At 43.4% G+C, this 27,003-nt stretch overlaps 15 protein-coding genes; 6 read left to right on the plus strand and 9 right to left on the minus strand.

Moving 5' to 3' along the window:
* Positions 1-509: 509 nt before the first annotated feature.
* GSBLH_T00001703001 (uncharacterized protein) lies at positions 510-778 on the minus strand (the record flags this gene model as incomplete). XM_013040145.1 has 2 exons in its annotated part: positions 510-657; positions 688-778. 2 exons carry the CDS (start codon positions 776-778, stop codon positions 530-532), a joined length of 219 nt encoding a protein of 72 aa, XP_012895599.1. The 3' UTR covers positions 510-529.
* Positions 779-1,200: 422 nt separating this feature from the next.
* Positions 1,201-2,723, plus strand: GSBLH_T00001704001 (Alanine aminotransferase 2; the record flags this gene model as incomplete). XM_013040146.1 has 1 exon in its annotated part: positions 1,201-2,723. The coding sequence occupies one exon, from the start codon at positions 1,201-1,203 to the stop codon at positions 2,668-2,670; it is 1,470 nt and encodes a 489-aa protein (XP_012895600.1). The 3' UTR covers positions 2,671-2,723.
* Positions 2,724-2,828: 105 nt separating this feature from the next.
* GSBLH_T00001705001 (uncharacterized protein) lies at positions 2,829-3,531 on the minus strand (the record flags this gene model as incomplete). XM_013040147.1 has 1 exon in its annotated part: positions 2,829-3,531. One exon carries the CDS (start codon positions 3,529-3,531, stop codon positions 3,253-3,255), a length of 279 nt encoding a protein of 92 aa, XP_012895601.1. The 3' UTR covers positions 2,829-3,252.
* A 2,008-nt stretch (positions 3,532-5,539) lies between these two features.
* On the minus strand, positions 5,540-7,243 carry GSBLH_T00001706001 (uncharacterized protein; the record flags this gene model as incomplete). Its single annotated transcript, XM_013040148.1, has 1 exon — positions 5,540-7,243. The coding sequence occupies one exon, from the start codon at positions 7,241-7,243 to the stop codon at positions 5,540-5,542; it is 1,704 nt and encodes a 567-aa protein (XP_012895602.1).
* A 253-nt stretch (positions 7,244-7,496) lies between these two features.
* GSBLH_T00006315001 (uncharacterized protein) lies at positions 7,497-7,893 on the minus strand (the record flags this gene model as incomplete). The annotated part of the gene is made up of 4 exons (XM_013040149.1): positions 7,497-7,507; positions 7,559-7,706; positions 7,737-7,853; positions 7,885-7,893. The coding sequence occupies 4 exons, from the start codon at positions 7,891-7,893 to the stop codon at positions 7,497-7,499; spliced, it is 285 nt and encodes a 94-aa protein (XP_012895603.1).
* A 743-nt stretch (positions 7,894-8,636) lies between these two features.
* On the minus strand, positions 8,637-9,091 carry GSBLH_T00001707001 (uncharacterized protein; the record flags this gene model as incomplete). Its single annotated transcript, XM_013040150.1, has 2 exons — positions 8,637-8,947; positions 8,980-9,091. 2 exons carry the CDS (start codon positions 9,089-9,091, stop codon positions 8,637-8,639), a joined length of 423 nt encoding a protein of 140 aa, XP_012895604.1.
* A 311-nt stretch (positions 9,092-9,402) lies between these two features.
* On the minus strand, positions 9,403-9,636 carry GSBLH_T00001708001 (uncharacterized protein; the record flags this gene model as incomplete). XM_013040151.1 has 1 exon in its annotated part: positions 9,403-9,636. One exon carries the CDS (start codon positions 9,634-9,636, stop codon positions 9,523-9,525), a length of 114 nt encoding a protein of 37 aa, XP_012895605.1. The 3' UTR covers positions 9,403-9,522.
* Positions 9,637-9,794: 158 nt separating this feature from the next.
* On the plus strand, positions 9,795-12,040 carry GSBLH_T00001709001 (uncharacterized protein; the record flags this gene model as incomplete). The annotated part of the gene is made up of 7 exons (XM_013040152.1): positions 9,795-9,833; positions 9,864-9,977; positions 10,010-10,080; positions 10,111-10,873; positions 10,904-11,366; positions 11,397-11,632; positions 11,666-12,040. The coding sequence occupies 7 exons, from the start codon at positions 9,795-9,797 to the stop codon at positions 12,038-12,040; spliced, it is 2,061 nt and encodes a 686-aa protein (XP_012895606.1).
* A 16-nt stretch (positions 12,041-12,056) lies between these two features.
* Positions 12,057-12,730, minus strand: GSBLH_T00001710001 (uncharacterized protein; the record flags this gene model as incomplete). XM_013040153.1 has 2 exons in its annotated part: positions 12,057-12,433; positions 12,464-12,730. The coding sequence occupies 2 exons, from the start codon at positions 12,728-12,730 to the stop codon at positions 12,272-12,274; spliced, it is 429 nt and encodes a 142-aa protein (XP_012895607.1). The 3' UTR covers positions 12,057-12,271.
* A 505-nt stretch (positions 12,731-13,235) lies between these two features.
* GSBLH_T00001711001 (uncharacterized protein) lies at positions 13,236-13,757 on the plus strand (the record flags this gene model as incomplete). XM_013040154.1 has 1 exon in its annotated part: positions 13,236-13,757. The coding sequence occupies one exon, from the start codon at positions 13,236-13,238 to the stop codon at positions 13,704-13,706; it is 471 nt and encodes a 156-aa protein (XP_012895608.1). The 3' UTR covers positions 13,707-13,757.
* A 4,608-nt stretch (positions 13,758-18,365) lies between these two features.
* GSBLH_T00006316001 (uncharacterized protein) lies at positions 18,366-19,822 on the plus strand (the record flags this gene model as incomplete). The annotated part of the gene is made up of 6 exons (XM_013040155.1): positions 18,366-18,425; positions 18,456-18,625; positions 18,656-19,011; positions 19,080-19,349; positions 19,381-19,628; positions 19,664-19,822. 6 exons carry the CDS (start codon positions 18,366-18,368, stop codon positions 19,820-19,822), a joined length of 1,263 nt encoding a protein of 420 aa, XP_012895609.1.
* A 2,001-nt stretch (positions 19,823-21,823) lies between these two features.
* On the plus strand, positions 21,824-22,305 carry GSBLH_T00007031001 (uncharacterized protein; the record flags this gene model as incomplete). Its single annotated transcript, XM_013040156.1, is given in 4 exon segments — positions 21,824-21,850; positions 21,855-22,032; positions 22,064-22,164; positions 22,201-22,305. Coding segments are annotated over 4 exon segments (411 nt in total).
* Positions 22,306-22,330: 25 nt separating this feature from the next.
* On the minus strand, positions 22,331-23,791 carry GSBLH_T00001712001 (uncharacterized protein; the record flags this gene model as incomplete). XM_013040157.1 has 5 exons in its annotated part: positions 22,331-22,730; positions 22,759-22,980; positions 23,010-23,490; positions 23,525-23,658; positions 23,690-23,791. The coding sequence occupies 5 exons, from the start codon at positions 23,789-23,791 to the stop codon at positions 22,341-22,343; spliced, it is 1,329 nt and encodes a 442-aa protein (XP_012895611.1). The 3' UTR covers positions 22,331-22,340.
* Positions 23,792-23,794: 3 nt separating this feature from the next.
* GSBLH_T00001713001 (uncharacterized protein) lies at positions 23,795-24,061 on the minus strand (the record flags this gene model as incomplete). The annotated part of the gene is made up of 2 exons (XM_013040158.1): positions 23,795-23,976; positions 24,007-24,061. The coding sequence occupies 2 exons, from the start codon at positions 24,059-24,061 to the stop codon at positions 23,795-23,797; spliced, it is 237 nt and encodes a 78-aa protein (XP_012895612.1).
* A 453-nt stretch (positions 24,062-24,514) lies between these two features.
* GSBLH_T00001714001 (uncharacterized protein) lies at positions 24,515-26,938 on the plus strand (the record flags this gene model as incomplete). Its single annotated transcript, XM_013040159.1, has 6 exons — positions 24,515-24,835; positions 25,712-25,861; positions 25,891-26,025; positions 26,056-26,118; positions 26,151-26,511; positions 26,541-26,938. The coding sequence occupies 6 exons, from the start codon at positions 24,515-24,517 to the stop codon at positions 26,936-26,938; spliced, it is 1,428 nt and encodes a 475-aa protein (XP_012895613.1).
* Between the last annotated feature and the right edge of the window lie 65 nt (positions 26,939-27,003).

The following is a 27,003-nucleotide window of genomic DNA, read 5'->3' on the forward strand; positions in this document are numbered from 1 at the left end:
ATCTTCCAGATTGGCTACTCGTAGTCTTCTTTCTAATCCCTTAACGTGAAATGGTAATAATCTTCCATACCGAATAAAACGAAGCACATAGTTCCGATCCTTCTTGTTCTCCACATGAATTGGAAAGAAGGCAACGCAGGTACGAATAAAACTCCTTTTTGTCATTCAATGCATTTGCATTTCCAGACTTGCCTTCCTCTAATACTTAGACCAAAGACAATCTCCCACGTATCGTGCTGTTTATCGCATTCTGTGTGTTTTCTGACACTTCCGACTGTTGTCGATATGTATTTGACTAGGAATCACACCTCTCTCTCCAAACGAACCCAAGCTTCACTAATATAATCATTAGGTAATTTTACAGCATAATTTGATAGTAAATACTCGAAGTCTTTCGGATCCATTTCTTCCCAATAAAAAAGTATGGTGTGTTCCGAAGCGAGTATCAGTCTGTCTGTCTAGGGAATAAGGCTCTAACACCTCAGAACACGATATGTAACAAACACCAGTTTCAAGGGTACAAGATTACTTAAGCAGTCTTTGCTTTGTCCAACTCAGCACGCAACTGTGTACAAAAGTCGTCATTCACGTTTGCAGAATCCCAGTTATCTTCCCAATGAATAGACAAAGAAAGGTTGGAAGAGCTGGTCATCCAATCTAAAAATCAACTCCCAAAAAGAAAACAACCATCCTTCTCAAATTCTTCAAATTCGTCGTCTTCTTCGGCACGCTCCAGGTTAAACGTTTCCTTATTTTCCGGCTTTTGATTTGTACTCATTTTGGAATGGAATGAAATGAATGAATGAATGAAATTGAGAATGACTATGTTAATTCAGTGTTTTCGGATACTTTATTTGGTTGTGATGAGTTTATTATGGGTTTTTTTGTTTGACAGGTAATAGGTTCTTTTCACCGAAAACTAAGAAATGCCTATTTTGCATTAAAGTCGCACATATATGACCCAAATATGGAGTCTCAGGGATCAGTGTGTTTCATCAGAAAGTGTTTACACCTCCCTCCAATATATATTTTTTTACTTTGTATTAACCTAGCTATCATGGGTCTGTGTCCACCTCTCTCATACATAATAGAGGATTACAATGGAAATACAATACAAGTTCTGCGGTGAATCGTGGAAAGGGGAAACGAGAAATGGAGAAGTTTTAGATTCATTTCATAATTTACCTTGAAAACTATCAGATGCTGCGCATTGTAAACAGATTCAGTCTTCCTACTCTGAGATCTTTCTCCTCCCGCATTACTATTGACAACATCAACCAGCACATTCGCACTGCTGACTATGCTGTCCGTGGAGAGGTTGTGATTCGCGCTAACGAGATTGACGCCGAGATGAAGAAGGGCAAGAAGTTCCCCTTCGATTCTCTGCTTTACTGCAACGTCGGTAATCCTCAGGCTATTTGCCAGAAGCCCATCACCTTCCTGCGTGAGGTGCTGTGCATCACCTCCTGGCCCGAGGTTGCTGAGAAGCATCCTGAGATGTTCCACCCCGATGCCATCCAGAGAGCCAAGGAGCTGCTGGCTGCCAACCCTGGTGGTTCGGGTGCCTACTCGCAGACTGCTGGAGTGGGTAAGGTTCTGGAGGATGTGGCTGCTTACATTACGAAGCGTGACGGTTTCCCCGCTGATCCCAAGAACATTTTCCTGACGAACGGTGCTTCCCAGGGTATTCAGGACTGCCTGAAGCTGCTGATTGACAAGCCTACGGATTGCATTCTGATTCCCATTCCCCAGTACCCTCTGTACTCTGCTTCGATCCACGTGTTCGGAGGCCAGTACGAGCCCTACTATCTGAACGAGAAGAACGACTGGGCTCTGGACCCCGCTGACATTGAGAAGTCGATCAAGAGCGCCCGCGCGAAGGGTCTGACGGTGAAGGCGATCGCTGCGGTGAACCCGGGCAACCCGACCGGCAAGTGCTTCACTCGCGAGAACATCGAGGACATTTGCAAGATCTGCGCGCGCGAGAACATCGTGATCATGGCCGATGAGGTGTACCAGGAGAACATCTACCGCCCTGGCGACAAGTTCATCTCCTTCAAGAAGGTGATGTGCGAGCTGGGTCTGAACTGCCAGATGATGTCCTTCCACTCGACCTCGAAGGGATACTGGGGTGAGTGCGGACGCCGCGGTGGCTACGTGGAGCTGGTGAACTTCCCCGATGACGTGCGCGCCGAGCTGTACAAGCTGCTGTCGATCTGCTGCTGCTCGAACGTGGACGGCCAGTACACCATGGACGTGATGATCAACCCGCCCAAGCCCGGTGATGCCTCCTACGAGCTCTTCCAGAAGGAGAAGAACGGCATTCTGGAGTCGCTGAAGGTGCGCGCGAAGAAGCTGTCGACCGCTCTGAACAAGCTGGACGGCGTGTCCTGCCTGTCGGTGGACGGTGCTCTCTACACCTACTTCCGCCTCACCATGCCTCCCAAGGCCATCGAGGAGGCCAAGAAGCAGGGAAGAGCCGCCGATGCCATGTACTGCATGGATCTCCTCAACGAGGCCGGAGTCGTGTGCGTGCCTGGAAGTGGATTCGGACAGGAGGAGGGAACTTACCATGTCCGCTCCACCATTCTGCCCCCTGAAAACGAGATCGATCAGGTCGTGGAGAGAATGAACAACTTCCACAAGAAGTGGATGGCTAGATACCAATAAATAAGAAGAAAAGAAAGACGGCGATGATGAAAGTTGTTGTTGTAGATTAACGTGGATTGTTTGTTGATATACACATACACAAATATTAGTACACACAATCAATCAAACAATTCCAAAAGATCCAAACCCAAAGCAAAAAGTGTCTGGAAAAAACAGAGTATTCCTACAAAAATTACTTCTCAAGAAAATGCTGCATGGATCGTAGTCGCTCTTCTGTGCTCGACATTCCAAACCATTCCTCCTTCTCCCTCCCTGACGCAGTCAAAAAAGACCCCAACCAAAAACTAAACAAGGTCGGATGGTAAGGCATCGTTCCAAATCGATTTGTGATTTCCTTCAGAACCTGCTCTTTCCCCTGATACTTCGTCTGAAGTAATTCTCGTATCGAGGCCATCAACTTCCAGGAAGGACTGGATTCATCCTCGCCTTCACATCACCATCACTCACTGTCAAGTCCTACACGAATCTCCCTCTTTGTCGCTGAGCAGCTGGGCATCTCCCACAATCGACCCCATTTCTTCCACAACTCGATGTGTCTGCGTTACAACCACGCGCTGATCCCCTCGAACTCGGCACAGCACACTACTCCATAAGCCCAATTCCACACATCAACGAGCCATCTTCTCCCACACTAATCACCTCCTCGATGCGACACACCGTTCCCACTTCGCGTTCGCGTTCGCTGGATCCTTTCTGCAAGGGAGGCGTCACAATGAAAGGAGAGCGGAGATGCTTTCGCAGCATGTAAAGGTGGGAAGGCTGGTAGAGATAAAGCGTCGAAGTTGATAAGGGGAACACCAATGCAAGGCCTCGCAGCAATGGGAGCGAATTGTAATGCGAGATCGGAGGTACCTCGATCATTTGAGGCAAGAGAGGGGATCTAATTACCAAAAAAGATCAACACAAACGGAAAAATGGAATTCCAAAAAGCGAGGTTAAAAGAGCACAGATAAGGGGTCAGAAGCGAGAGCGTTGGTTTCAAAACAGAATCAAACGTTTGCTCATCGAAAATACTCTTTTTGAACTGAATACAAGCTCCAGAAGATCTATGTCAAAGCAAGCAACCCAAACAAACATCGATTCACCTTCACACAACAAAGTGTCCAGAGCGGTAGGATTATGGAACAAATCCGTATTTCGGCTTGTAAACAACCCCGTCGGCGACTTAAACTTGCCTACCTCGGGATACAGAGATGATTTGAAAGGCTTAAATAAAAGACTCGGGGAATCACTGGCGGATATATTCTTTAAAGATTTGGAAGTGAGGTTTTTGGTGACTGTAATATCCGTTGGATTACTTCCTTCAACAAGAATCCCAGACACGCACATTCGCACATCTGGATCATCCGATATCTTTGGAACCATGCACCCGATCTTTAACCACTCGTTATTCTTGTAAAGACGCTTGTACATTGATTCCTGTATTGTTTTGTGAGAAGAAAACATCATTGCAATTGTCGGAGCCTTTGAGAAGTTTGTACCTGCAAAGTTAGCAAGGAAGAACGCGGATTACAGAGATCATCCAAACACTCCTTTAAAGCAAAAGAGAAATCTTTTTCTCTGCTGGCTGCGATATATGTATAGATGTGGACGTATCTCGAAAGCGAGGTACTTGGGTGATGAAGAACAGATCTACAGGGTTACTACACAACCTTCGTTACGAACTTGACTCTACAGAGCATAATTAGCTATGACAGCCAAAGTGAAAACAATCTGTAAAAGTTTTAACAAAACAAACAAAAGCATTATTATTAGTAAAATAGGTATAATACTCATGCCGCTTACTGCTCTAAGTTCTTGAAGATTGCATATGCCTGGAAGTACCAAACAAACTTTAAGAGGGTGTAGACAATCACAACAATACCTATTTCTCAGTCTTTTAACCCATTCCTACCGTAAAGGAACCCAACGAAAACGTTTGCCAGCTGCAGAAGGCTGAAGAAGAAGAAGAGGAAGGAGGCAAGCGCTAACAAGAGACTGTTGTAGCTGAAAGTTTTGGGGATTTTCTATGTGTCGGAGAGCTTCACAATGTCTACGTCATTCTTGATGCACAGCATGTAGCACCAGAAATAGGGAATCACCATCAAGCAGTCATCAATATTGTACAGCCAACTGAAGGATTCAGAAGCAAAGGTGTACGCGATCTCCAGGTCGGGGTAAAAATTACCGATATTCCATGTGCCAATAAACTTTGCCATATTAAACAATCCAGTCTCAATAAGTGTAGTGATAACATTGATCAGAATAGCAATCGTACTGCAGCTCACCATCAGAGAACCAACATCCTTATCCTTGTGAATGGTTCGGAAACCATCGAATACCCAGATAATACAAAGCATACCAAAACAATTCAGAATGTTTAACACTGTATCCCATCCATGACTATCATCACGTCGGGTCCACATTGCTGTCAAAGCAGCGATATCGAAGTTCTAGGTGTCAGTGGTGCAGAATGAACTCACATGAATAGCTTCCCAATTGTCCGTTGCTTTGTTGTTCGAGGTAAAACGGACTATCATGATGCCAAGCTTTGTAACGAGGTTGATAATACCCCTATTTGTCAGAAACACACCATTCTAGTACGCAATTAAAGCTGCCATCTTTGGTCCTCTCAGAGACTTCGATCCTGATATGATGTACTCATCTAACTTACTAATTATACTTGCCATATTTGTTTTTTGAAGTGTTTTGATCGATCTACACTCTAGTTTAGTGACTGTTTCATAATAATCAAAATTTAACACAAATCACTGCACGGTCTCATTCCTTTGTGTTCACCTACGCTCAATTCTATTCGGAATATACCTAGGATTATATCGCCAACACAAAAATCGAAGTTAGATGTAACAAATAACTCGCATACAAGAAACTAGAACAGACCAGTTTGCTTTCTGAGTTGAATACGTTTCCAATTCGGGAGACTCTCATACTTGCTTCTTGTCATTTTGAATACAGATTGAAATTCTTCCTCAGACAAATGATACTCTTTTCTTCTGGCATCTACGTCAAAAGGAGGATTCGGCTGAATCAAAACACTGTATGGATAGATCTTGAGCGATTCCACAGGAAGCGCACCGACACGCTTCTGTTCCTTCGCATACTCATCCATCTTATGTTCTATATCCTCGTCTTGCTTCTCTTCCTGCTGTGCATCGATTTTCTTATAATCTCCATACTGAGCATATTCAAATATGCTGTTGCGTGCGTTTGCCGTGACTTTGGGCATAAACGATTGGCGTACAGGTCGGATAGCATAAGATTCGCTTAGTAATTCGGTAATGCTCCCACGACGATTAAACATCGGCTTCTGTGCAGCTTCTGCTACTTCTTCTTCTTCCTGGTTTGTCTCCTCATCCTCCATAATAATCTTCAGAGCCTGTTTAGCACGCTCAGCTTCGCGCGACTTTTCTTCTTCCATCTTCTTCTTTTTCTCCTTCTCTTCTTCTTCTTCTTCCATCTTCCTCTTTCTTTCTTCTTCTTCCATCTTCCTCTTTCTTTCTTCCTCTTCTTCCTCCTGTTGCTGCGCTTCACGAAGCTTGCGAATAGCCTCCTGACGCTTACGTTCCGTTTCAGCGGCCGGATCCTTCACTGGCTTCGAAGGAGAATAAGGCCGCAGCTTCTGCATGAACTGCTGGTGTTCTTCTTCTAGGTGACGTTTCTTTTCTTCTTCTGTTGGTCCCATGCTAAACACAGAAGTGGAGGCAGGCTGAATGGATTTGCGACGCGCTTCGCGCTCTAACTGGCGCTTTTTCCGACGTTCTTCGCTTTCTCTTTGTCGTTCCGCATCCTTCAAAGCTCGTTCGCGAGCGCGCTCCATATCGTGCTCATCCAACAATGAACTGCGACGGTTAAATACGCGGGACGGAGGCGTGTCTACACTATCTATCGGACTCGCAGAACTATCAATATTATCAAAGACTGACGGCTTGCTCAAATGAGCGTTCTTTCGGGGTTTCACTTCTTCGATGATAGGCTTAGGAATCTTCTTCTCTTCTTCTTTCTCAACGATGGGTTCAGGAATCTTTTCTTCTTCTTCTTTCTCAACGATGGGCTCAGGAATCTTTTCTTCTTCTTTCTCAACAATAGGTTCAGGAATCTTCTCTTCTTCAACGATGGGTTCAGGAATCTTTTCTTCTTCTTTCTCAACGATGGGCTCAGGAATCTTCTTCTCTTCTTCAACGATGGGCTCAGGAATCTTCTCTTCTTCAACGATGGGTTCAGGAATCTTTTCTTCTTCTTTCTCAACGATGGGCTCAGGAATCTTCTTCTCTTCTTCAACGATGGGTTCAGGAATCTTTTCTTCTTCTTTCTCATCGTCAATCGCCTCAGGCTTCACTTCTTCTTCTTCTTTCTCATCATCAATCGCCTCAGAAATCTCTTTGACCTCTTCTGCCGGCTCTTCAAAAGCTAGGGAACTCATATCGACATCTTCAGGTCTCAAATCTACGGGAATCGAATCGCCCTCATCAACAGATCCACTCGTGACTAATTCTGGTATCTCATTCGGTCGGTTCTCTTTCACCTCCATATCTTCATTCAGATCCTCAGGCAATGATTTTCTAGCAGACTCCATTTCACTTTCAGAGTCACTTTCTTCTTCTTCTTCTTCTTCTTCATCGTCCACACTTTCACAATCAAGTTTTCTCATTTCTTCTTCCTCTTCCTCTCTCATTCTATCAGCCTCTTCATTCTCCAATCGCCTTTTCTCTTCTTCCATTCTCCTTTGCTCCTCTGAAATTCTATTTTTCTCCTCAGATTCTGTGTAGTTCACATTATTCGACATCTTTTTCTTTGCATAGCATACTTCATGATACCAATTTTCTCCATCAAAAGCACGCTAGAGTTTACATTCCATCCAAAAAACATACACATCCACTAGTTATCTTACCACAAACAGGACACGAAACAGTATGCAGATAGGAAGTGCACTCAGAACAAAGTGGACGAGACTGTTTCTCTCCTTCATATATTATATCCTTCCGGTAATAATGCACATCGGAAAATGGCTTTTTACATATAAAGCATACAAAGTGGTTCTATACTAATAGTCAGCTGATAAAACCTACCTGGTGATAGAAATTTCCCATTGCTTCAATGAAAGTATCCTCCATTATCGGCTTATTGCAAACGAAACATATTTTCATATCTTTCGGATCACAACAATCACAGCAGAATGGCTTGTTCTAGAAATGGCCAAAAACAGTCAAAGCATACATCTTTCATCACACAACTATCCACAGCTAGCTGTTTCCCACACGAACTGCAAGCAAAGCACTCCGTATGAAAATAAGCATCCCTGATCAGAATCGCTTCCTGGTGAATATCTTTTCCACAAACACAACAACAATGCATTATAGATTCTTTCTTAATCGAAAACTGGTATGCAATAGATAGGAATAATAAAATATAACAATATTGATAAAAACTGACTCAATAGATGGTACCAAGGAATCGAACTGCATCCTCCACACTTTATCAAAAATCGAATAACCACTAGGCTAAAATGCAAGGATTTTCTGCCTAAATCTGATCACATTAATATATTATATTGAGAATTCGATATAACATGAAATGTTGCATAACAAACAAACAAACATACAAATCATGTAGATAATAATATTTCAAGATGATCAAATTTCCTACACAATTACCCAGTTATCACGAATAGGAATACTCCTTGATACTGTTGAGATTCACTCCAGCAAAAAAGGGATGCCTGCAAGCTTCTTCCGCCGTAATCCGTTTTTTTGGATCATACTGAAAGAGTTTCCGTAGCAAATCGGACAGCTCGGGAGAACAACTAAACAATAGTCTCCCCTTCACGAGAAAATAATACTTCGGAATCAACTGATCGATGTGTGGCGCGATAACTCTCCCAGAGTAAATCAGATTGGTTTTCACATCATCTCCAAAGACAGAAGAATACTCAGGATATTTGCGAAACAACACTAATTCCTCTGGCTTTGCTAGATAGAAAGGATACAGAAAGCAGTACGACTCCCAAACAGTTCCAAAATGCTTTCGAACACTGTCTTGCGGTCGTCTCCCTGAATAAAGATGTTTTGCTTTAACAAGTTCAGCAAAATACAGCCAGCACTCCAAATATCGATCTTTGAATCATAGTTGCAATACCCAAGGAGAATCTCAGGAGGTCGATAACACATTGTGATTTTGTTATCCGAGTATGGAATGGATCCGTCCTCTTTCATGAAAAAACGGGCCAATCCGAAGTCACAGATCTTCACAACTCCATCTTTTGTTACTAAAATGTTTCCATCTGAACAAGTGATCCCATCTCTTTGAAAAAACCTTTAATGTCACGATGAAACACATTCATATCATGTAGATAACGCAAACCGTCGAATATTTGGTACATGATACATTTAATTTCTTCCATGTTGAATCTCACATGCTTTCTCATTAACCTTAACAAGTCGTAATCACACTCAAAGTCAAGGAAAGTAACAACTGCATGATAGAGCAGCCTATTATGTATCTATAAATAATTGAATAAATAACATAAGAAATCGTTTCTAAAGATATGTACTCCATCACCATATACAAATCAGGATACTGAGACTGACTATCAACTACTGATGACCGGTTATTCATTTCTATACAGCCAGATATGAAGCAGTCCTTCAGTTGTACTATGTGATCGTTCTTTAACTTCTGCAAAATTTGTATTTCTCGAATGGCTGTAATTATCAACTATTGTGGAACAAAAGCAAGGCAACTACTCCATATTTCTCAGGACTCTCAATTTTGTGCTGCTTAATTGCGACTCTTTCGCCTGTGGCTTTGCTGGTCGCCAAAAATACATCTCTTTTACAAATACAAATGCATAGTAACTTACCCATATTTTCCTCTACCGACAATGTTTTCCCTGTCATCCCAGATATAGCGGTCTTTCCCATCACCTGTCTTCATGCATTCACTCGCATACTCCCTTATGATATCGGACATACCGTTAAAATAATATTTGAAAAATGTCTGTGAATCTGAATGATGTATCTCTGTATTCGTGGAGTGATGTATAGTATCTGTGTGAAGAGAGCGTTACGGTAATGGCTCTGGAGTACGAAGAAGCGTTGAGTGGCCTTTCTGAAAAGGAAAAGCTGTATATGTATTACCTTTATAAGGCGATCGCTGCAGGATGGCGGGTATTTCTGTTAGTTGACTGTGATCAGTAGATTACGGCTATTCAAGTATCTGAAGAGTCTCCCTATATTGTCTCCCTCTTTATTCGTATTTTCAGGGAGGAGAGTGCCGACCAACTGAAAAGCCGTCTTCTAGAAGATTCGCTAGTAGGATTTATAAGTGAACTTTGTTATTTCAGGCATCAGAAAAAGAAGTTGATGCTTTCCTGATTTACGTATGTAACATCTTGGGAAACATGGGTAACTATCGGTTGTTGTGAGTTATCGGCATTACGGATAGTGGCTTTGGAGATACAAAAATCATTCCACGCTGCTCCAAGGAAGAGTTCCAAAAGGTTCTGCATTGCACACTGGCCTATCAAAAGTCGCGCGAGGCCATCGACAATCTCTGGGAGCACTGCGGAGACAAGATTTTTTCTCACGAGCCCAACGAGCTCCGTCTTGGTCTTGGCGCTTCAGGCGTAAGCAGCTATTACAGCAGCAACATTTCTCTGAACGACATCAAGGCTGTTCAAGAGTATTTCCCAGTGGACTGTTCACATTGCAGATACTGCGACTCGCAGAACATGCAGTGCTACAACAACCGTTTGTTCAAGCATGCGGACGGTACGCTGGAGTTGCGCATGGCTTCCACGGAGAGCCTGCCGACGCAGTCGATCGATTCTCACGACGTGCTGATCAAGAAAACGACCGGAGACTACGCTCCGATTCTCTCGATGGTGGTGCATTATCTGAAGAAGGCGCAGGAATACGCGCTGAACGAGACGGAAGTGAAGTATCTGCAGGAGTACATCAACAGCTTCACCGACGGCGACCTGCAGCATCACATCGATGGATCGGCGCTCTGGACGCAGGACAAGAAGCCGGCCGTCGAGAACTACATCGGGTTCATTGAGAACTACCGCGATCCTTATGGCGTCCGAGGAGAGTGGGAAGGCTTCGTCGCGATCATGAACAAGAAATACACCAAAATCCTGTCCGATCTGGTGGATCAGGCGCCTCGCTTTTTGTCTCTTCTCCCGTGGGATTCCGCCTTTGAGAAGGTATCGACTGCGATGGAGATGAGAGCGTAGCCCGTCTTCCTCAAGCCTGACTTCACGAGCATCGATATTGTTGGGTTCTTCGGATCAGGGCTGCCCGCGGGAATCAACATCCCCAACTACGACGAGGTCCGCCAATCGGTGGGCTTCAAAAACGTTTCGTTAGGGAATGTGATTAACGGAAAACGTCCCGAGACCGAGAAGATCAACTTCATTGCCGAGGAAGACCAGGCGCTTCTCCGTCGCAGCTCGGAAGCGTTCGAGGTGCAAGTGGGTCTGCACGAATTGTTGGGCCACGGAAGCGGCGTGCTGTTCATGGAATCGAGGGACAGCGAGGGCAAGCTGAGCACGAACATCCCGCAGGGATTGGAGCATCCGCTGCTCGGCGGAGCGATCGAAAGCTGGTACAAGGAAGGCGAGACCTGGAGCAGCGTGTTCAATACGCTGGCGAACACGTACGAAGAGTGCCGTGCAGAATGTGTGGGGCTGTATCTCTGTATGGATGCATCTTGTGGATGATTCCCAGCTACATTCCCTGAGGTTCTGCACATCTTCGGCTACGATGGCGAGGCCTGCGACGAAATGATGTACTTGAACTGGCTGCATCAGCTCCACATGTCTCTCGTGTCGCTCCAGGCGTATAACACGGAGCATCACACATGGACGCAGTCTCACTGCTGCGCTCGCCACGTTTATCTGCAGGTGCTTCTGCGAAACACGCACGACTTTGTTCATATCACTCCTGCCTACGATGAATCGGGAGTTTTTTTTTCCTTTTCGGGGAGTGATTGGTAGAAAATGATCGACTTCACACTGACGATTGATCGCTCGAAAATCGTGTCAGAGGGTCGAAGAGCGATCGGCGAGTTCTTGAACGGATTGCAGGTGTACAAAGCGACGGCTGACTACAAGCGAGGCGAGGCTTTCTTCAATCAGTACACCGATGTGGACGACACGTTCCTGCTCTACCGCAGCATTGTCCTGCAGAAGAAGAAGCCGCGCGCCATCTTCATGCAGCCTGAACTTCGGCTTCAAGATGGAAAGGTGATTTGCCATCCTTCTGAGATCTCAATAAGCGGAGTGATTGAGTCAACGGTTCGTATTCTGGGAGATGAGATTTCTGAGAGCGACTTCCTTTCGTGTGTTTACAGAAATGAGTTGTGTGTTTGATCCAGGAAACAACGAAAAGGTGTTATAATAACAGTTGAATAATATTATTATCATTTTGAATAATAATAATAATGATTATATCATTATATCATTATTCGGGACCCAGCGTGCTATCCTCAATCGATCCCAGAATTTGCTAGATATAAAAACCAGGACACATACATACCAGAGAGCTTCCCTTATCTATTGCTCGAATAATGCGGCACTTAATCACAGTATCGGCTTGAATCTCTAGATTGCTGCTCCTGTGCTTCCATCGAGAATTACCCTCCGACACATATTCCCAATCAGAACTCGCTGCGTACAGTAAAGGAGTTCATTTCGGGAAAGAATATAGGATATGAGTGCAACGATAATATTTCCGACAGGACCAAACTTACAAGCGAGCGCTTTCTACTGCTAAGCAGAAAATGATATAGATACAGGAGTTACTTTTGTAACGATGCAATAAGTCACTTCGTTGTCAATCGGGGAATATACAAGTGCATTATACTTGATTTTAAATTCGGCAAAACCAGTATTAGGGTCAATCAGTCCAACTCCGGCATCTGAAGGAATGGAGAGCACAATCAAGACATAGCCAATACTGGGGAAATATTTCCCCTCGACTTCACGGTAAAGTTCGGTTTTAATCGTATCCTGAAGTCTTCTACTCAAATACTTTGGGTGAAGCGATAATATATATTCCATCTCTTTCTACACAGATAAGGAAACCAGTATCATTCGTTACTTTGAAGAACATTGTTGCTGAAGATTAGTTTGAAAAGAATAAACGTTGTGCAAGATCCCCAATTTCTGTTATCAAAGAAATAATACAAATATATATATATATATTTATAAAAAGGTGATTGTGCAAAAATCGATCACAAATGAGGCCTTTCGGACATTTGGGTGTATGAAGGTGATACTTGATCAACGAGAACGTACGAAATCACTCGGAATTGTTGGTTTGAATAGTGTTTTCGAAAATGGTGTTTCTTGCTTGTTCATTCAATCTGTGTAACAATACTGTTTGGCTGACCATAAAGTAGATAGAGAGCGTCGTGGCAATTTTGTAAACAAAGTGCGTTTCATCTTCGTTCCCCGCTATTTTCGCCGCGGTTATCCCTACTTTCTGCCCAAATTTGATCAGTTGCAAATCAAATGACCAGTAAAGTTTTGACATAAAACTTTTCAATTTCACAAATTAAATCGGATGGATTCTGAGACCAAGAACGAGCAAAAAGATAGTTGTCAATGCTGCGATGAGTGCAAGTGCGAGAACAAGGAAACTTGTCAATGTACTTCCCAAAAGAAGGAAGATACTGAGTGCAAGCCTGAAGAAAAGAACACCGATAAATGTTCTTCTGAAAAGAAGGAGGATAGTGAATTGAAGTGCGAGGACAAGGAGACTTCCCAAGACACTTCTGAAAAGAAAGAGGATGCTGAGGGCAAGTCTGAAGAAAAGGAGGCCGACAAAAGCTCTTCTGAAAAGAAGGAGGATAGTGAATGTAAGTGCGAGAACAAGGAAACTTGTCAATGCACTTCTGAAAAGAAGGAGACCTGTAAGTGCAATTGCGAAAAGGCAAAGGTTCATGGTTGCTGCTGCAAATGCAAATGCAAATGTAAGGAACACAATACATCAAAAACCGAGAAGAAGGAAACTGAACCTAAAAAGGATATGTGATCTGGGCGCTATTTAGAAAATAGAGAATACACAAATTATTCCTTTCTTTCTATGTTTGTTTGTTTGAAAGACATCTTTTCATGCCAAAGCGTATTTCAAGTTCAAATGATAATACACTTCCTCTGTTATGCAGAAAGATGCACAAAGTCTTATCGAAACGAGGAAAGGATTGCTGGTGGAAAGTAGGAACTGTTTGTATTTTCAAGAATAGTATTGGGTAGTCTTTAGAAAGAAACTAAAAAACAAGGTGTATTCCTCAGCTTTTAAGAATGAGCTCGTTTCAATAATCGGCGAGGAGAATTGTAGACTAAATGATTTGAAATTCATATTTAGTGGATTTGCACAACCAAATAGTCTTAGGAATCTTGAAGTCAGCAATTACAAATTCAAGAGGAGAACAACGGAATACCACAACAAAAATAGAAGATACAAAGCAAGTTTCTACTGTCACCGAGTACCAGTTTGATGATTCGGATTATACATCCAACCTCTACACATATATTATATCTTTTTGTACAAAGAATATTGAATTCCACCAAGAACGCGAGGATCTACATAATTTGTTCTACAGAATGACGAACTGGGCAAAGGCTCATCCCTTCGAATCGAAGCCATACCAAGTCCCAACGTACTGTCGTTCTTGTGGATCGTTTTTAAATACTCATTATGCGATGAATCCTAATTCATTGAGTTGTTCCGAATTGTTATCTCTTCCACCCCATTTAGTAATGCCATCTTTTAGAAACTCAATGCAATTGATTCCAAGCAACGAACTATCTAAAGTCTATGTGGAAGAATCGTTACAATGCTATTCTTCGATAGTTCCCAGAGAAGCACCACTGATCCCATCGAACCTAGTACATATCTTGCCTTTTCTACTGTATATCACATATCATTGTTATGCTTCCGATGATCTTTTGCAACATTCTTCGATTCCATGTATGCGTCTAGACAATTCGTAATGGTTGTAGGTTCCATCAATGCTCTCTCATTAGTCAATTTTGCGAATTTATCTTCTCATGTCGCGTTGATCTATAAAAGGAATCATACATGTTACAAGAAAGCAGTAACGGAGTGTATTGCCTTAGCAACGGATATTTTTGTAATGCGGATTATGTTGCTGATTTGGAAATTTCTTTATGTGAATGGGCAGGGAAACAGAGTGGTCGTTGATTCTGCGTTGTTGAAGAAGATCCTTTACCTGTTTCCGGTTTTTCTGGGTCCTATTCAACAGGAGTGTATGGAGCTATTCACTGCCTTCCCATCCCTCGACCCGAAGATGTCTTAAGCAAAGGAATTCAAGCGCTACCTTTTATGTTTGTTGTTTGTTGTATATCCCTCTCCTACTGATATATCCCTTCCCTCTTTCTCTCTCTAAAATGTCAACGCCATCTTCAAGCGTAGTCACTGAGTGTACTTACACCCTGTAGAGTGAAACACAGACATCGCAGACATCGCAGACATCTACCTCTGGGTTTTTCGATATTAACTGGAGAGATGTCTATTCCGTAATGCTACGACACGGAAAGAAGGAGCGGTGGGTAATGTTTGGATTTATGAGCTTCCTCATTGTATTTATTTGTGTAATGACAAGTATACTTCCACTAACTACTTATCCAGAGTTCTCATCTCCTGCAAATTGGACGGTTTTATCCTTCAGCCGTGGTACATTGTGCTTTCTCCTCTTTGGATCGTGTCCATCGTGTTTTTGGTCATTTTGACGATCTTCATCATAATATCATCGGAAGGAATGGTGAAGGAAGATGAGCAGCAACGCTATTACAGAAAACTAAGGACAGGCTACGCGATTTCCACGCTTCTTGTTGCTGTTCTAGTCGAAATACTGAGCATTCTATGGCTTGAAGGCATATTAAATACCTTCGTTATCATTGTGTTAACCCCCTATTACTGTTGGACACTGTTCTATATCTCCAAGCTTGTGATTCTGTACTCTAGTTGTCCCTTATGAGAGATAGAATTGTGGATGGCTTCTCAAATGCCCTCATTTTGCTCCAGCTCCTCGATTTTGTCCTATTCCTGGCATCTGTTACACTCAGTTCTCTTCGCTATGATATTCCTCAATACATTCCAAAATATCTTCCATCCATCTTTGCCATTTTATTTGTTCTTGTCAAAATTGCTAGAGAAGTAATCATAACCCCAAACCCTCGTGATTAGGTACACCAAATCGTTGTGTACTTTGTTAATCAGTTTCCTTCTCGAAGGACCAACAAAGAGGGAGAAAACGAAGTAGATTTTCACTGAAATACAGGACTACTGAGTAGGAACTGATAGCCGTGATCACGAGAGCTGTGTTTATGATATTCTTCCTCCTGTCCATTCTGATATGCATGATACTCAACTGGACAGTCGAAAAAACACAACACGCTCGAAACCTTCTTGTTTCGATTCCAATTATTCTTACAGTCATGAAAAGATACCCCCATTACATGTAGAGCATTGTAGGATTCATAATTCTTCTGTGCAGTACGATAGTTGCGGAAGGGAACTCTCAGAAGAGGATAAACATTGTGAAGGCCGCGACTCTCCTAATAAGTCAACCCTACGAGCAGAATTATTGGATAAGTAAAAAAGAAGGGAATAAAAACGACAACTGCAGGATTCGAACCTGCGCGGGCAAAGCCCAACAGATTTCTAGTCTGTCTCCTTAACCACTCGGACAAGTTGTCTTGTGGAAATCCTCCTGATATTGCTATTTGTTATCTCAAACAATTCATACCATCAACTGATCCAAGAGCTTTAAGGCTTCTTGAGGGATCACTCTCGAATGCTCCTTAATATCGGTCAAGATGGTAAGACAGGCTCTCTTACTTGCTTCATCACATTGGCTAAACGTGGTAAATCGTAAGATAGTAAGAAAAAGGTAAACTACATGAAGAGCTCTATTATCAACTGGCTGATAGTATCTCACCCAATTTCGTTGGTGTGGATGTACTCCAGAATGGCCTCTTTGTCCCTGTCAACACTATCCTGGCTTGTGCTTAGGAACAGGGATGATGCTTTGCGAATTATGCCTTTTTCTCGTTTGTCATCTTTCGTTAGGGACTGTAATATCGATAAAGAAACGGGTAGAAGGTCATCCTTGTCTGGAACTGTCTCATCTGCACTCACTACGACTCGCTGTGCTTCGTAGGGCACTTCAGATGAAGGAATTTCTTGGGAATGGTGCTGTGGTGAAGGATCCTTCTTTTCCTGATTGAGAATTGTTTGGGGTGGAAGGACTTCTTTATCATCGAACGAGTATTCAGTCAAATGAAGCTCTTCTTTGAGCTGGGGATAGGTAGAAATGGAGGGAATGGAAGAGAGACGTTGGGAGATCGCTTGGATATCAAACTGCGTATTGGCTAATGCGGAAGACACAAACACGAACAGTTTGCGGATGCTGGAAGCAGCGATAGATAGGTTATTGTACCTAATTCTCTAGAATTCAACACGGAGAAGTCTTGAATACACAAAAGTTGTCACAAATGACTCCGAATGTCGACTTGTTGGCGGAGTGCTGCGACTGGAATTGGTTATAGAGTTGGCTACATCGGCTGTAGCGCGTCAAAACAGTCTCCTTTTCCTCCTCTTCGTCATAGTAGGCAGAGACGCTGTCATTATACTCACCGATTTCGGCTGCATACTCATTTTTCATGGCAGATTCCATTCGAGTTTGCTGGTTGAGAATTTCACGCTAATGGTCATGCGTCTACAATTTGTGAAACATAGTGATTCATATATGTCTTCTGGATTTGCCGATTTTCTTTGAAATCCGGAAGAATATCTTCTTTCAAGTTGTGAATCATTTCTGCATGTTGAGATTCCAACGATGAGACAAAGTTGATGAGAGTAATTTGAATATTTGAAATCCCCTGGTTCTTCGTAAAGCAATCGTCCTTAAGGCGAAGCTTTTGAATGTCATGTAGAGCTTTCACATAAGCAGTTTCCGCCTTTATTAGTTTTTCAACCTGGGAATAAGCATAGAATGTCCAACAGTACGATATGTTGAATGTTCAGTAACATGGAAATATCGCATTCCCACTAGAGGAATAAAAGTGTCAACAGAGATTACTTCAGGCACGATGTGCGAGGAATAATAGCGCTGCATTGCAATTAATAGTAAAAAATAAATTGAAGAAAAGGGATATACATTGTACAGTTATCAAATAAGTAACATTTACAGAAACGCTTCTTATTCCACTTTATCATTGTTTCGGAAAACTTCTCAATTCATTTTAATCACTTGCTCAATAGATAGATGGTATGCTCAGTAGTTGTTGTGCCTCATTTACAGGATAGTGCGTATTCTTGCTTGCATAGATTACAGACGACAAGCTTACTTCAAGTAAATGCAAATGAAATGGAAGAGTTGGCAAAAACTCTTCTACAACTCTCATTAAGCGAGGAGAATCGGTATCGTGTCTCAATGAATTGAAATAGTAGAGAGCAATGTTTTTCGATGGGAATGACATCGGACCTGTGTGATTTTTTGTTACACTGCAATGAATACTTTGTAGCCATTTCCAAAAGTATCCCTTTTTCTTCATATTTAATTTAGCGTTAAAGGATAAGTCTCATACGGATACTCCTGTTGATGTGTCGGTATCAATGAATGTGCTATCCGTTGCCTCTAATTTGGCCCGAATATTAAGAAATATGTGTACAAATAACCACCGAAACCAAGACTCTGTGATTAGTCACGGTATTCATATAATCGTACAGAAAAGTGTATTATCTCATAAGTAGGTTTGTTCGCTCTGCCAAAACAAGCATCTTTGGGCAGCAGGAACCATGGAGTGGTCTGAAGCCTATGAACAGTTCCTTCAGATTTCTCTTCAGCTTCTGTTTAACGTGGTGTCCGGAAATCGAGAAGCAAAGGATCGTGTTTGGCAGAGTTTCTTTCCCGAATGTTTCAAGTAACTGATTCCATTCAAAACGTTCTATAGAATGGTTCACCAGTATTTTACGCACAACTTTAAACTCGTCTCTCTAGCTAAAGCAGTTCTTTATTACTGCGTGTGTTCCGCCAAGACAGAAGAAGCGAGTTTGGATCGCTTACAAAGCTTTCTCAACGACAAAGACGCAGTGAACTTTTTCTTTTCGAACAGTTTTTCTGAGCAGGATGGCAAGCCTTCCGATTGGATTCAATACTTCGTTTCGCTTCTTCTCTCTTTGGATTCGAAAACACCCACCCCTATCTCCCTCCTCTATTCCTCTCTCCAATCCAAATCCTTTTCGATAGTCTCTCCCACCCAGCTCGTTTTGATCCATTATATTCTGTACATTGCTGACGATTCTCCAGGTAGTTTCCCCTTATTATTTAAAAAATGATTCGGATAGACTTCCAAATTCGCGAGAAAATTTGTCTAGAAATGATCGATTGGGTTCTGCAGATGACGCACGCTTCGGGGACTTTAATGGAGGAGAATGGCCACTTGGTGTTTAACAAGGATCTTTTAGAGAACCGGGATGAGACTTCGAAGGAAGGGAGGAGCTACGAAATGTTTGTGGAAGCGTTCGGATTGCTTTTGACGATTTTGGCGGGGCAGATTGGCGGCCTTTCACCAGGTTTCTGTGACACCATTTTGAAGTCGGAGCTGTTTTGGGTGCTTCTCGCTGTGTTGGCGATTCCAGAAATCGGTTTCACTGCGGATTTTGGAATGACTTCTAGTGATTGATGACTCTGAAACACCGGTCGGAGACTTGGGAGAAAAGAAAGGAACTGCGATGATCAAGCAGAAGGAGGATATTTGGACTGCCGGGACGCGGGATGCCGTCCTGCAGATTCTGGGGAACATGGTAAACAACTCTGTGGCCGCTCAGAATAAAATGAGAGAAGTGGGCGGCATTGAGTTGGTATTGAATCACACGAAAATGCATCCCAAACATCCATTGCAGAGAGAATGGGCGTTGTTTACTGTATTTGTGTCTGTTTGTGGTGCTGTTATCGATAGATTCGAAATCTGTGCTATGGAAACGAAGAGAACCAGCGATACATCAACGAGTTTAAGGCGGAGGGAGTAGCCGCTGAACCAGCATTGGAGAAGCTGGGAGTAAAGGTGGAAATGGACCAAGGGAAAGTGAAAGTTTCAACAAGAACGACAAAGGAATAAAGTGTTTGTGAACAATCACAAAATTGAATGTGAGAGAAGATATCGTTGCTGTTCTCCTGACCAAATTGATCATCACAAGACTCATGGATCCTTGCTGTCTACTGATTATACAATGTTCCATCACAGAGTTACGTCTCGCATAACTAGATTTTCGTTTTTCATCGACTCCATATTCATATTTGACACTTCAAAGAGCTGGATCAAGAGAGGTTCGTTTGCTCGATCTTCTATCTGAAAGAGGTTGACCAAGATTGAACGATCGTAATACTTGATATCCTACAAAGCATCAAAGAGTTGGTTCAAAAATACCCCAAATTCAGTCTCGAGTAAGTGCAAAGTCCGGGTAAGCTGCAGTGACCTTAAAAAATCAACTACAAAACCCGTAACAATCTCGTTGTTTGGAATTTTCGAGTAAGAAGTAATCTGTTGTGAAACAGGATTTGATGTCGTTCCCATCACAGTCTTTTGCACTGCTCTTTTTGCGCTCTCCTAGTGCTATGAACGCACAAAAACAACGATACAAGCAGTTCATCATAGGTTTTGTTTTCTTTCATCAGCCCAATTAACACTTCCTTTGCTCTCTTACCACTGTCAGATCGTGGATTCATAGCTTTTTGAAAGACTACCCACGTACCAAGGTCATATGTTATAGGGAGTTTCATAGATCCATGTCCGCATGCCCTATTTGCAATGAACCTGCTATCGATCGAGATTTGCTTGCGTTAGGATGCGGGCATGTGGTTTGTAGGCCTTGCTTTGACAAGATGCATATACCTGGCTCCATACTCCACTGCCCGTTTTGCAAACAGCGTATATATGAATCTGAAGTAAGAAAACTCTATCTCTATTCACTTGACCATTTTGGTGAGCAAAATTGATTCTACTTATCAACAGAATTATCTGAAGGTGATAAAAAGACGATTCATGAGGCGGTACAATCGATACGATTCAATCGATCCTAGGAAGTTCAGAGTCGAGTTGAGTTTCAAGAAAAATACATAAAGCGTCTGGAGACGGATGAAATTGAGATGAGACAAAAAATGAAAGAGTTGGAATCACAGGTAAATGCGTTGCAAGAGGTATTCTAGTGATATTTACACAATTATGTAGAAGCAAAAGCGTTTCGAGTCTGAAAAAAGCCTTCTACTAACCAAAATGATCGTAATGACTGAAGTGAGCTTGTTACTCTCAGGCTTATAAGAACAAAGCGCGCACCTCTTCGCTAGACACGCAAATGGTACGTTTTCCTACGCTCATTGTACTCGTAGCTCAAAAAACAAGTCGAAGAGGTCCAGGACTATGAAGCGGCTCGTCGATGGATGGAGAACCACGCCAAAAGCGTCGCCGATCTTATTGGAGCCGCGAGCGAAGGCGATCAGCGCTGCAGTCGTCGATTAGCCGTGGTGTTAGTGACTGTGAGAGAGTAACAGACATGGTGATGCTTCATGATTGCTAGAAACTATCAGAAGGCCATCGCGGAGTTGGAGTCAACGCGGATTTTGAACAAAGTAGGATCCGTTCAAAGAGAGAAACGTAGAAACTCGGTCAAAAGAACGACGCACAGCAAGCCACGATCGTGCGTATTGTGTAGTTCTTTAATCTTTAGAAACGTCTTATGGAGGAATGCGACGCTCTGAAAAGCGAAATGAAGAGTATGGAGGCACAACGACATGTCGATCCCCTGCCACCGAAAACGACAGAGAAACGAAAAGAAGCATCGAGGGTGGAAATGGGGAGAGGAGCATTGTTTATCAATACGTTGGAATCACCGGTAACGTATTGTTTGAGTCTGTGATGGATAGAAGAAGGAAAAGGGGAAGAGAAATCGAATTTCAACCGTATTCAGAGAAAATAGTTTGTACTAGTTGCTGTAGTTTGTGTTGTTTGCTACAAACAATTTGATGTTGCGTTCAATAGCTGTTGCGACGAGACGAATCGGTTCGTTGCTCCCTAGAATACCGGTTCGGTATAGTAGTGACCTTGAGCAGTACACAATCTATGATGTTGCTTATTGTTCCCTACTTCATTGTAGAAAGCGGAAGGAACCTATTTTGAAGAGCTGGACGAAGAAGGATTTTTAATAAATGGTAATTATTACAAAGGCGGCGTTTTAGCTTTCAACAACTTGGCGCTTTTATGGGACGTCCAGTCTTTGGATGAAATCACTCCCGAATCCTTAAAGCCTGTCACAATGTACAATCCTCCAATAGGTGGGACTCTAAGTGTATGATTTGAATGTAGATATGCTGTTCATTGGAACAGGACAATATACAGCTCCAATTCAAAAGAATGTTATCGATTTCCTTCACCAGTTTGGAATTTCTGTTGAGTCGATGAGTACCGTATATATTATATGCATTGGTATTGTTAACCTTCAGAGTTCGGCCGCGGCCAATTTCAATTTCCTCCACGATGACAAAGAACGTGTTGCAGTTGCCCTCCTTCCCGAGCAGCCCTCCCCCAAAACCTTTGAGAAAGAATAAACTCTGTTTTTTAATCAAACACACGCACACACAAATCACATCTGTTCCTTTTTCAACTCATCGAGCGCATTATTCAAGAAATCCATTCGTTCCATCAATAACGCCAGCTCGGCCTCGATGTCCTCCACCGTCAGCTTCCCCGCCTTCGGGATGTACCCCGGCGCGGCCACCGCCACTCCGTTCGTCGCCCCTTCAGCGACCATCGGCGCAGGCGACATCGCGCGCGGCGACATCGCCATCGCCATCGGTTCCGGAGAGAGCGAGCGGAGCGGAGCCAGCGGAGCGAGCGTCGGGGCTGCAGCACGCGCGCCAGAGAACTGCGGAGCCGACGGAACGGGCTGCGCAGTCTGGACTTGCTGAACGGGCTGCGAAGCGGGCATGTCGCCGTCCTTCTTGGTGATGAACGTCACGCCCGGCTCCAGCGACTACGTGGAAACGTGGAAACAGAGGTACCATGAGAATGGGGTTGCTGTTCTGTCCCTGACGCCACTCCTCGGCGCTGAGTGCGGGGATGCCAGCGAAGGAAGGCGGGTAGATGTCGGCTTGGTAGCCTTCGAATTTGCGCGGCACGATGAAAGGCAGCGGTTCCACATCGCCGCTGCTCGTCAGCTTCATAATGCGCGCCACTTCGCAACGATTCACGTCGCAGGCCTTCTTAGGAAGCATGCAGAGGCCCTAGAGAAAAGGAGAAACGTGGAAGCTACGCGCGCGGAGACGGTGGAGGAGTACTGGGAGAGCGGGTAGAGCGAGGACTCCATCACCTCGTAGTAGCGAATATTGCCATCGCCCTTGCCTCCCAAATAAAGCATCGAAGTGTCCGGATCGAAGAACGGAAGCAAGGTGCCCGACGACTGATCCAAGGCGTCCTGGCTGACCGGCTTCGCCAGGTTGCGCAGATCCCACATCTTCCACTCTCGCTGCGAGGAGCGGTTGAATCCAGTGGTGAGCACGTGCGGACGATCGCCCAGCCACGTCATCTTGGAGCATTTCGTGCCGTTGTGCGGACTCCACTCCGCTACGGTGCCATTCTGGCGAGGATCGTAGACGGTGTCCATCTTATCCTTCGTTGAAAGACAGAACAAACTGCCGTTGTAGTTCCAGTGCAGGTCTTGCGGAAGGCCTTTGCACGCGAAGGTCACCAGCTCGCTGCCTTCCTGGCAATCCCACACCTTCGCGGTGCCGTCGCTACGGGAATCAACACATACGCGGAAAAACGTACGCTGATGCAGACACTGCGATCAACTCGGCAACTGGATTGAACTCCACAAAAGTGACTTTTCTTCGGTGTCCGGTGAGGGTTAAGATAGGTTCATAAATATTCTCTTCCGGACCACCCTCCGGGAACTCCCACAACTGTGAATGAGTGAAAACAGTGGAATCCTACCATAATGGTAAGATCTGCAGAACAACTAATGATTTGTTCGTCGTTAAAGGGATTAAAGTCGAAGTCACAGAGATCGCCTCTACCAAAAAACGCAACTAGCATATCTCACTTGTGTCCCGTTAACATGGGGAGCTGAGACGGCATTCGTCCCGGAGTGTTGTGTCTTCGGATACAGATTGGGCCACCGCCCCCTCCTGCAGGAAAAGCAAAGTACTTGGCATTTCCTTTAATATAGTTCTGGTCTCCCGTCGTTGTTGCTACTCTGAATCCCTGATAAATCTCTTCGGCTACAATGAATCAAAGATACAACGTGATACGCTGAAGACCCGGACAGTAAACATGTCGAAATCTCGATGCAGGCGTATAGTCCATTAATTTAATTGATTTGATAGGATAAAGATTGTTCCAGTCTATGTCAGATTGCCAATAATTTGGGATCGCACGCTCTTTAAAAATGGGTCGATTTACAGTACAAAAAGTATTTTTAATATAATGATTTGATTAGATTTGATTTAAAATGAATCGTATACAATCGAAAATACAATAATAGTAATAATAATAATCAGTAAAAGAAAAAAGAAGAAATGCAATAGCCGGGAATCGAACCCGGGCCTGATCCGTGGCAGGGACCTATCTTACCACTTGACTACTATTGCTCTGAAAATACTCTCCACCTATACTATTTAACAAACACTCCAAATCAATGAATCAATCTTTTCCAATACTTCCAGACATCCTCCCTCCAAACAAATAATGCTATCTTGACTAATTCTAGACTTGCCATTAGACCACTCATCATGATATCCCAAATAAGAAGGTTTCTTGATGTTGATCCGAATCAGAGTCACACGTTGCGACACATTGCTGATATCACACTCTCCGCTCTCTAAAAGCACGTTCGTCACATCTCCTAAAATCACTTCACTCTCCATCTTCACCACAGGCACCTACACATTACCCAGCAATCAAACCTCTACGCGATCGCCACAGCCGATTTCCACAATCACTAGCGAGTCTTCCTTGTGCGAACTCAAATACTTCTCCATCGTTTCCTCCCACGTATCGTACAGATCGAAGTCGCTGGTTCCTTCTCCCTCCAAACCAAGCCATTCCTCGTCATTGAACATGAGAACGCTGGGACGGCTTGTTTTCCCGCAGACTTGACACTTGGGAAGCGACTCCACTGACGACCTGTCGATCGGAAGTTGCGCTCTCCACACAGAGGAGGTGCATTCAACGCCTTTCGAGCATTGCAAGGTGCTAGCGTTTCCGTGGATCTCGAGAAGCTCTTCTCGAGGAATACCGGATTTGAAAAACAAGCCATCCACGTTTGATGTATAAACAAAGAAGCTAGTAGGAATTTGCCCCTTTCGATCCAGCTCCGACTGAAAGAAATCCACAAGGTCTTGCTTCTGTTTTCGCACCTTATCCTCTCTCCATTTCTTTATAATTTCGTATCTACAATAAAATTAGCAACGATAAACCATGAATTACCCTTTATGAGGTGTTGCATTTTCATACTCCTCTATACTTGTACCCCAGTAATTCCAAAATTCTAGAGGATCCTCACGCAACTAGATATCATCGTCATAACGCGAAACTACCAGGTCAGGGTCGCAATAGTCTGCATATTCGAGTTTCTTGCCCGAGATAATTTCTAAAAACTTATATAATTCGACTGATAGTTACGGTTCACTTCTTCATATGTTTTTAGTCCTGACTGTGCAGACATTCCAGCTCCAGCCATTATCAAAACAAAGGATGCATTTCGTATCGCGGTTGCAGCTCGTTGGTAATCTTCGAGTGCTGATTCAGCCATGTTTAACAATAACCAAAATCATCACATATCTGCTATCTCAACACAGATTGTTGAAAAGAGAAATCAGTGGTCCCATGGTGTAATGGTTAGCACTCAGGACTCTGAATCCTGCAATCCGAGTTCAAATCTCGGTGGGACCTTCTTTTTTCTTTATTTTCTCATCGATTTGCGTTTTTCATTATTCCTGCCAATTTCTGAATGAGTTAATTTTAAACGAAATCTATTTTATGTTTTCTACAAAATTGTCACAGAGAATACTCGTTTCTACGGTTTCAAAGAGATGGAAAACTGTTTTTGTTGGTTTATCGGGTGGAATCGATTCCTCCGTATCTGCCTATCTCCTTTTAAAGCAAGTAAGCAAGAGTTGCTTTTTTCTCTTTAGGGATATGATGTAAAAGGAGTTTTTATGAAGAATTGGAGTGCCGAAGAGGAAACAGGAAAACCACTATGCCCCTTGAAAGATGACTTCATTGACGCACGTAATGTTGCCGAATTCTTAGGAATTCCATTAATTACTGTTTGGCTTTTGCATACGAATGATGCCTAGTATGATTTTGAAAAAGAATATTGGACCAACGTGTTCGAAGTCTGCCTTGATGCATTCTCATCCGTTATTTTTTTTATGATTCAGTAATTGGATAGGGTTTAACACCAAATCCGGACGTTTTATGCAATCGTTACATCAAGTTTGATGCTTTTGCTCATCGTTGTTTTCACGAAGGTGCGGATTATATTGCAACAGGCCATTACTGTCGGACCAATCAAGGCAAGCCACTCTCTCCCTTCTCCGAAGGAATCGAGTTATTGCGAGGCATCGACAAAAGCAAAGATCAGAGCTATTTTCTATCCCAAATCAACCACTCGCTTCTCTCGCGTGTTCTTTTCCCTGTAGGTGGGATGACAAAGACCGCGGTTCGAAGGCTCGCAGAGGAAGTCGGGCTGCCAAATGCACGAAAAGAGGAAAGCATGGGAATTTGCTTCATCGGAGAACGAAACATGAAGAGTTGGATCGAATCGATGGCTTCATCGTAGGTTTTCTGAACGAGTATTTATCGGCGTCTCCGGGAAAAATCCGAACGATTGATGGGAGAGAGATCGGAAAGCACGACGGAATTCTGTTCTTTACGATCGGGCAGGGAGTGAAGATCCCGAACCAGCGAGAGAAGTATTACGTATGCCAGAAGAACGCGCAGACAAACGAGCTGATCGTGTGTCCAGGCAACCACCCAGCGCTGTTTCGCCACGATTTCTATGTAGCTCAGTCGTTGCAAATGCACGCTAGATCGACCGGAACGATGCGGTGTGGACGAGCGCTTCCACTCTTCCACTTCTCACTTCGTATTGCACAGCACACACCGATTCCTTCCCCATTCAATGCCAATTACGCTACCAAACAGTTCGCTAATTTGGTGATTTCGAGTCATTTATAGACGCCGTATCCATGTCGCATTGAAGATCTAAACGAGACTCGCATCCACATTCGGAGCTGCAAAGC

The sequence above is a fragment of the Blastocystis hominis genome (assembly GCF_000151665.1).
Source record: "Blastocystis hominis, Singapore isolate B (sub-type 7) whole genome shotgun sequence assembly, scaffold_13".
In the NCBI taxonomy this organism is placed as follows: Eukaryota; class Bigyra; order Opalinata; family Blastocystidae; genus Blastocystis; species Blastocystis hominis.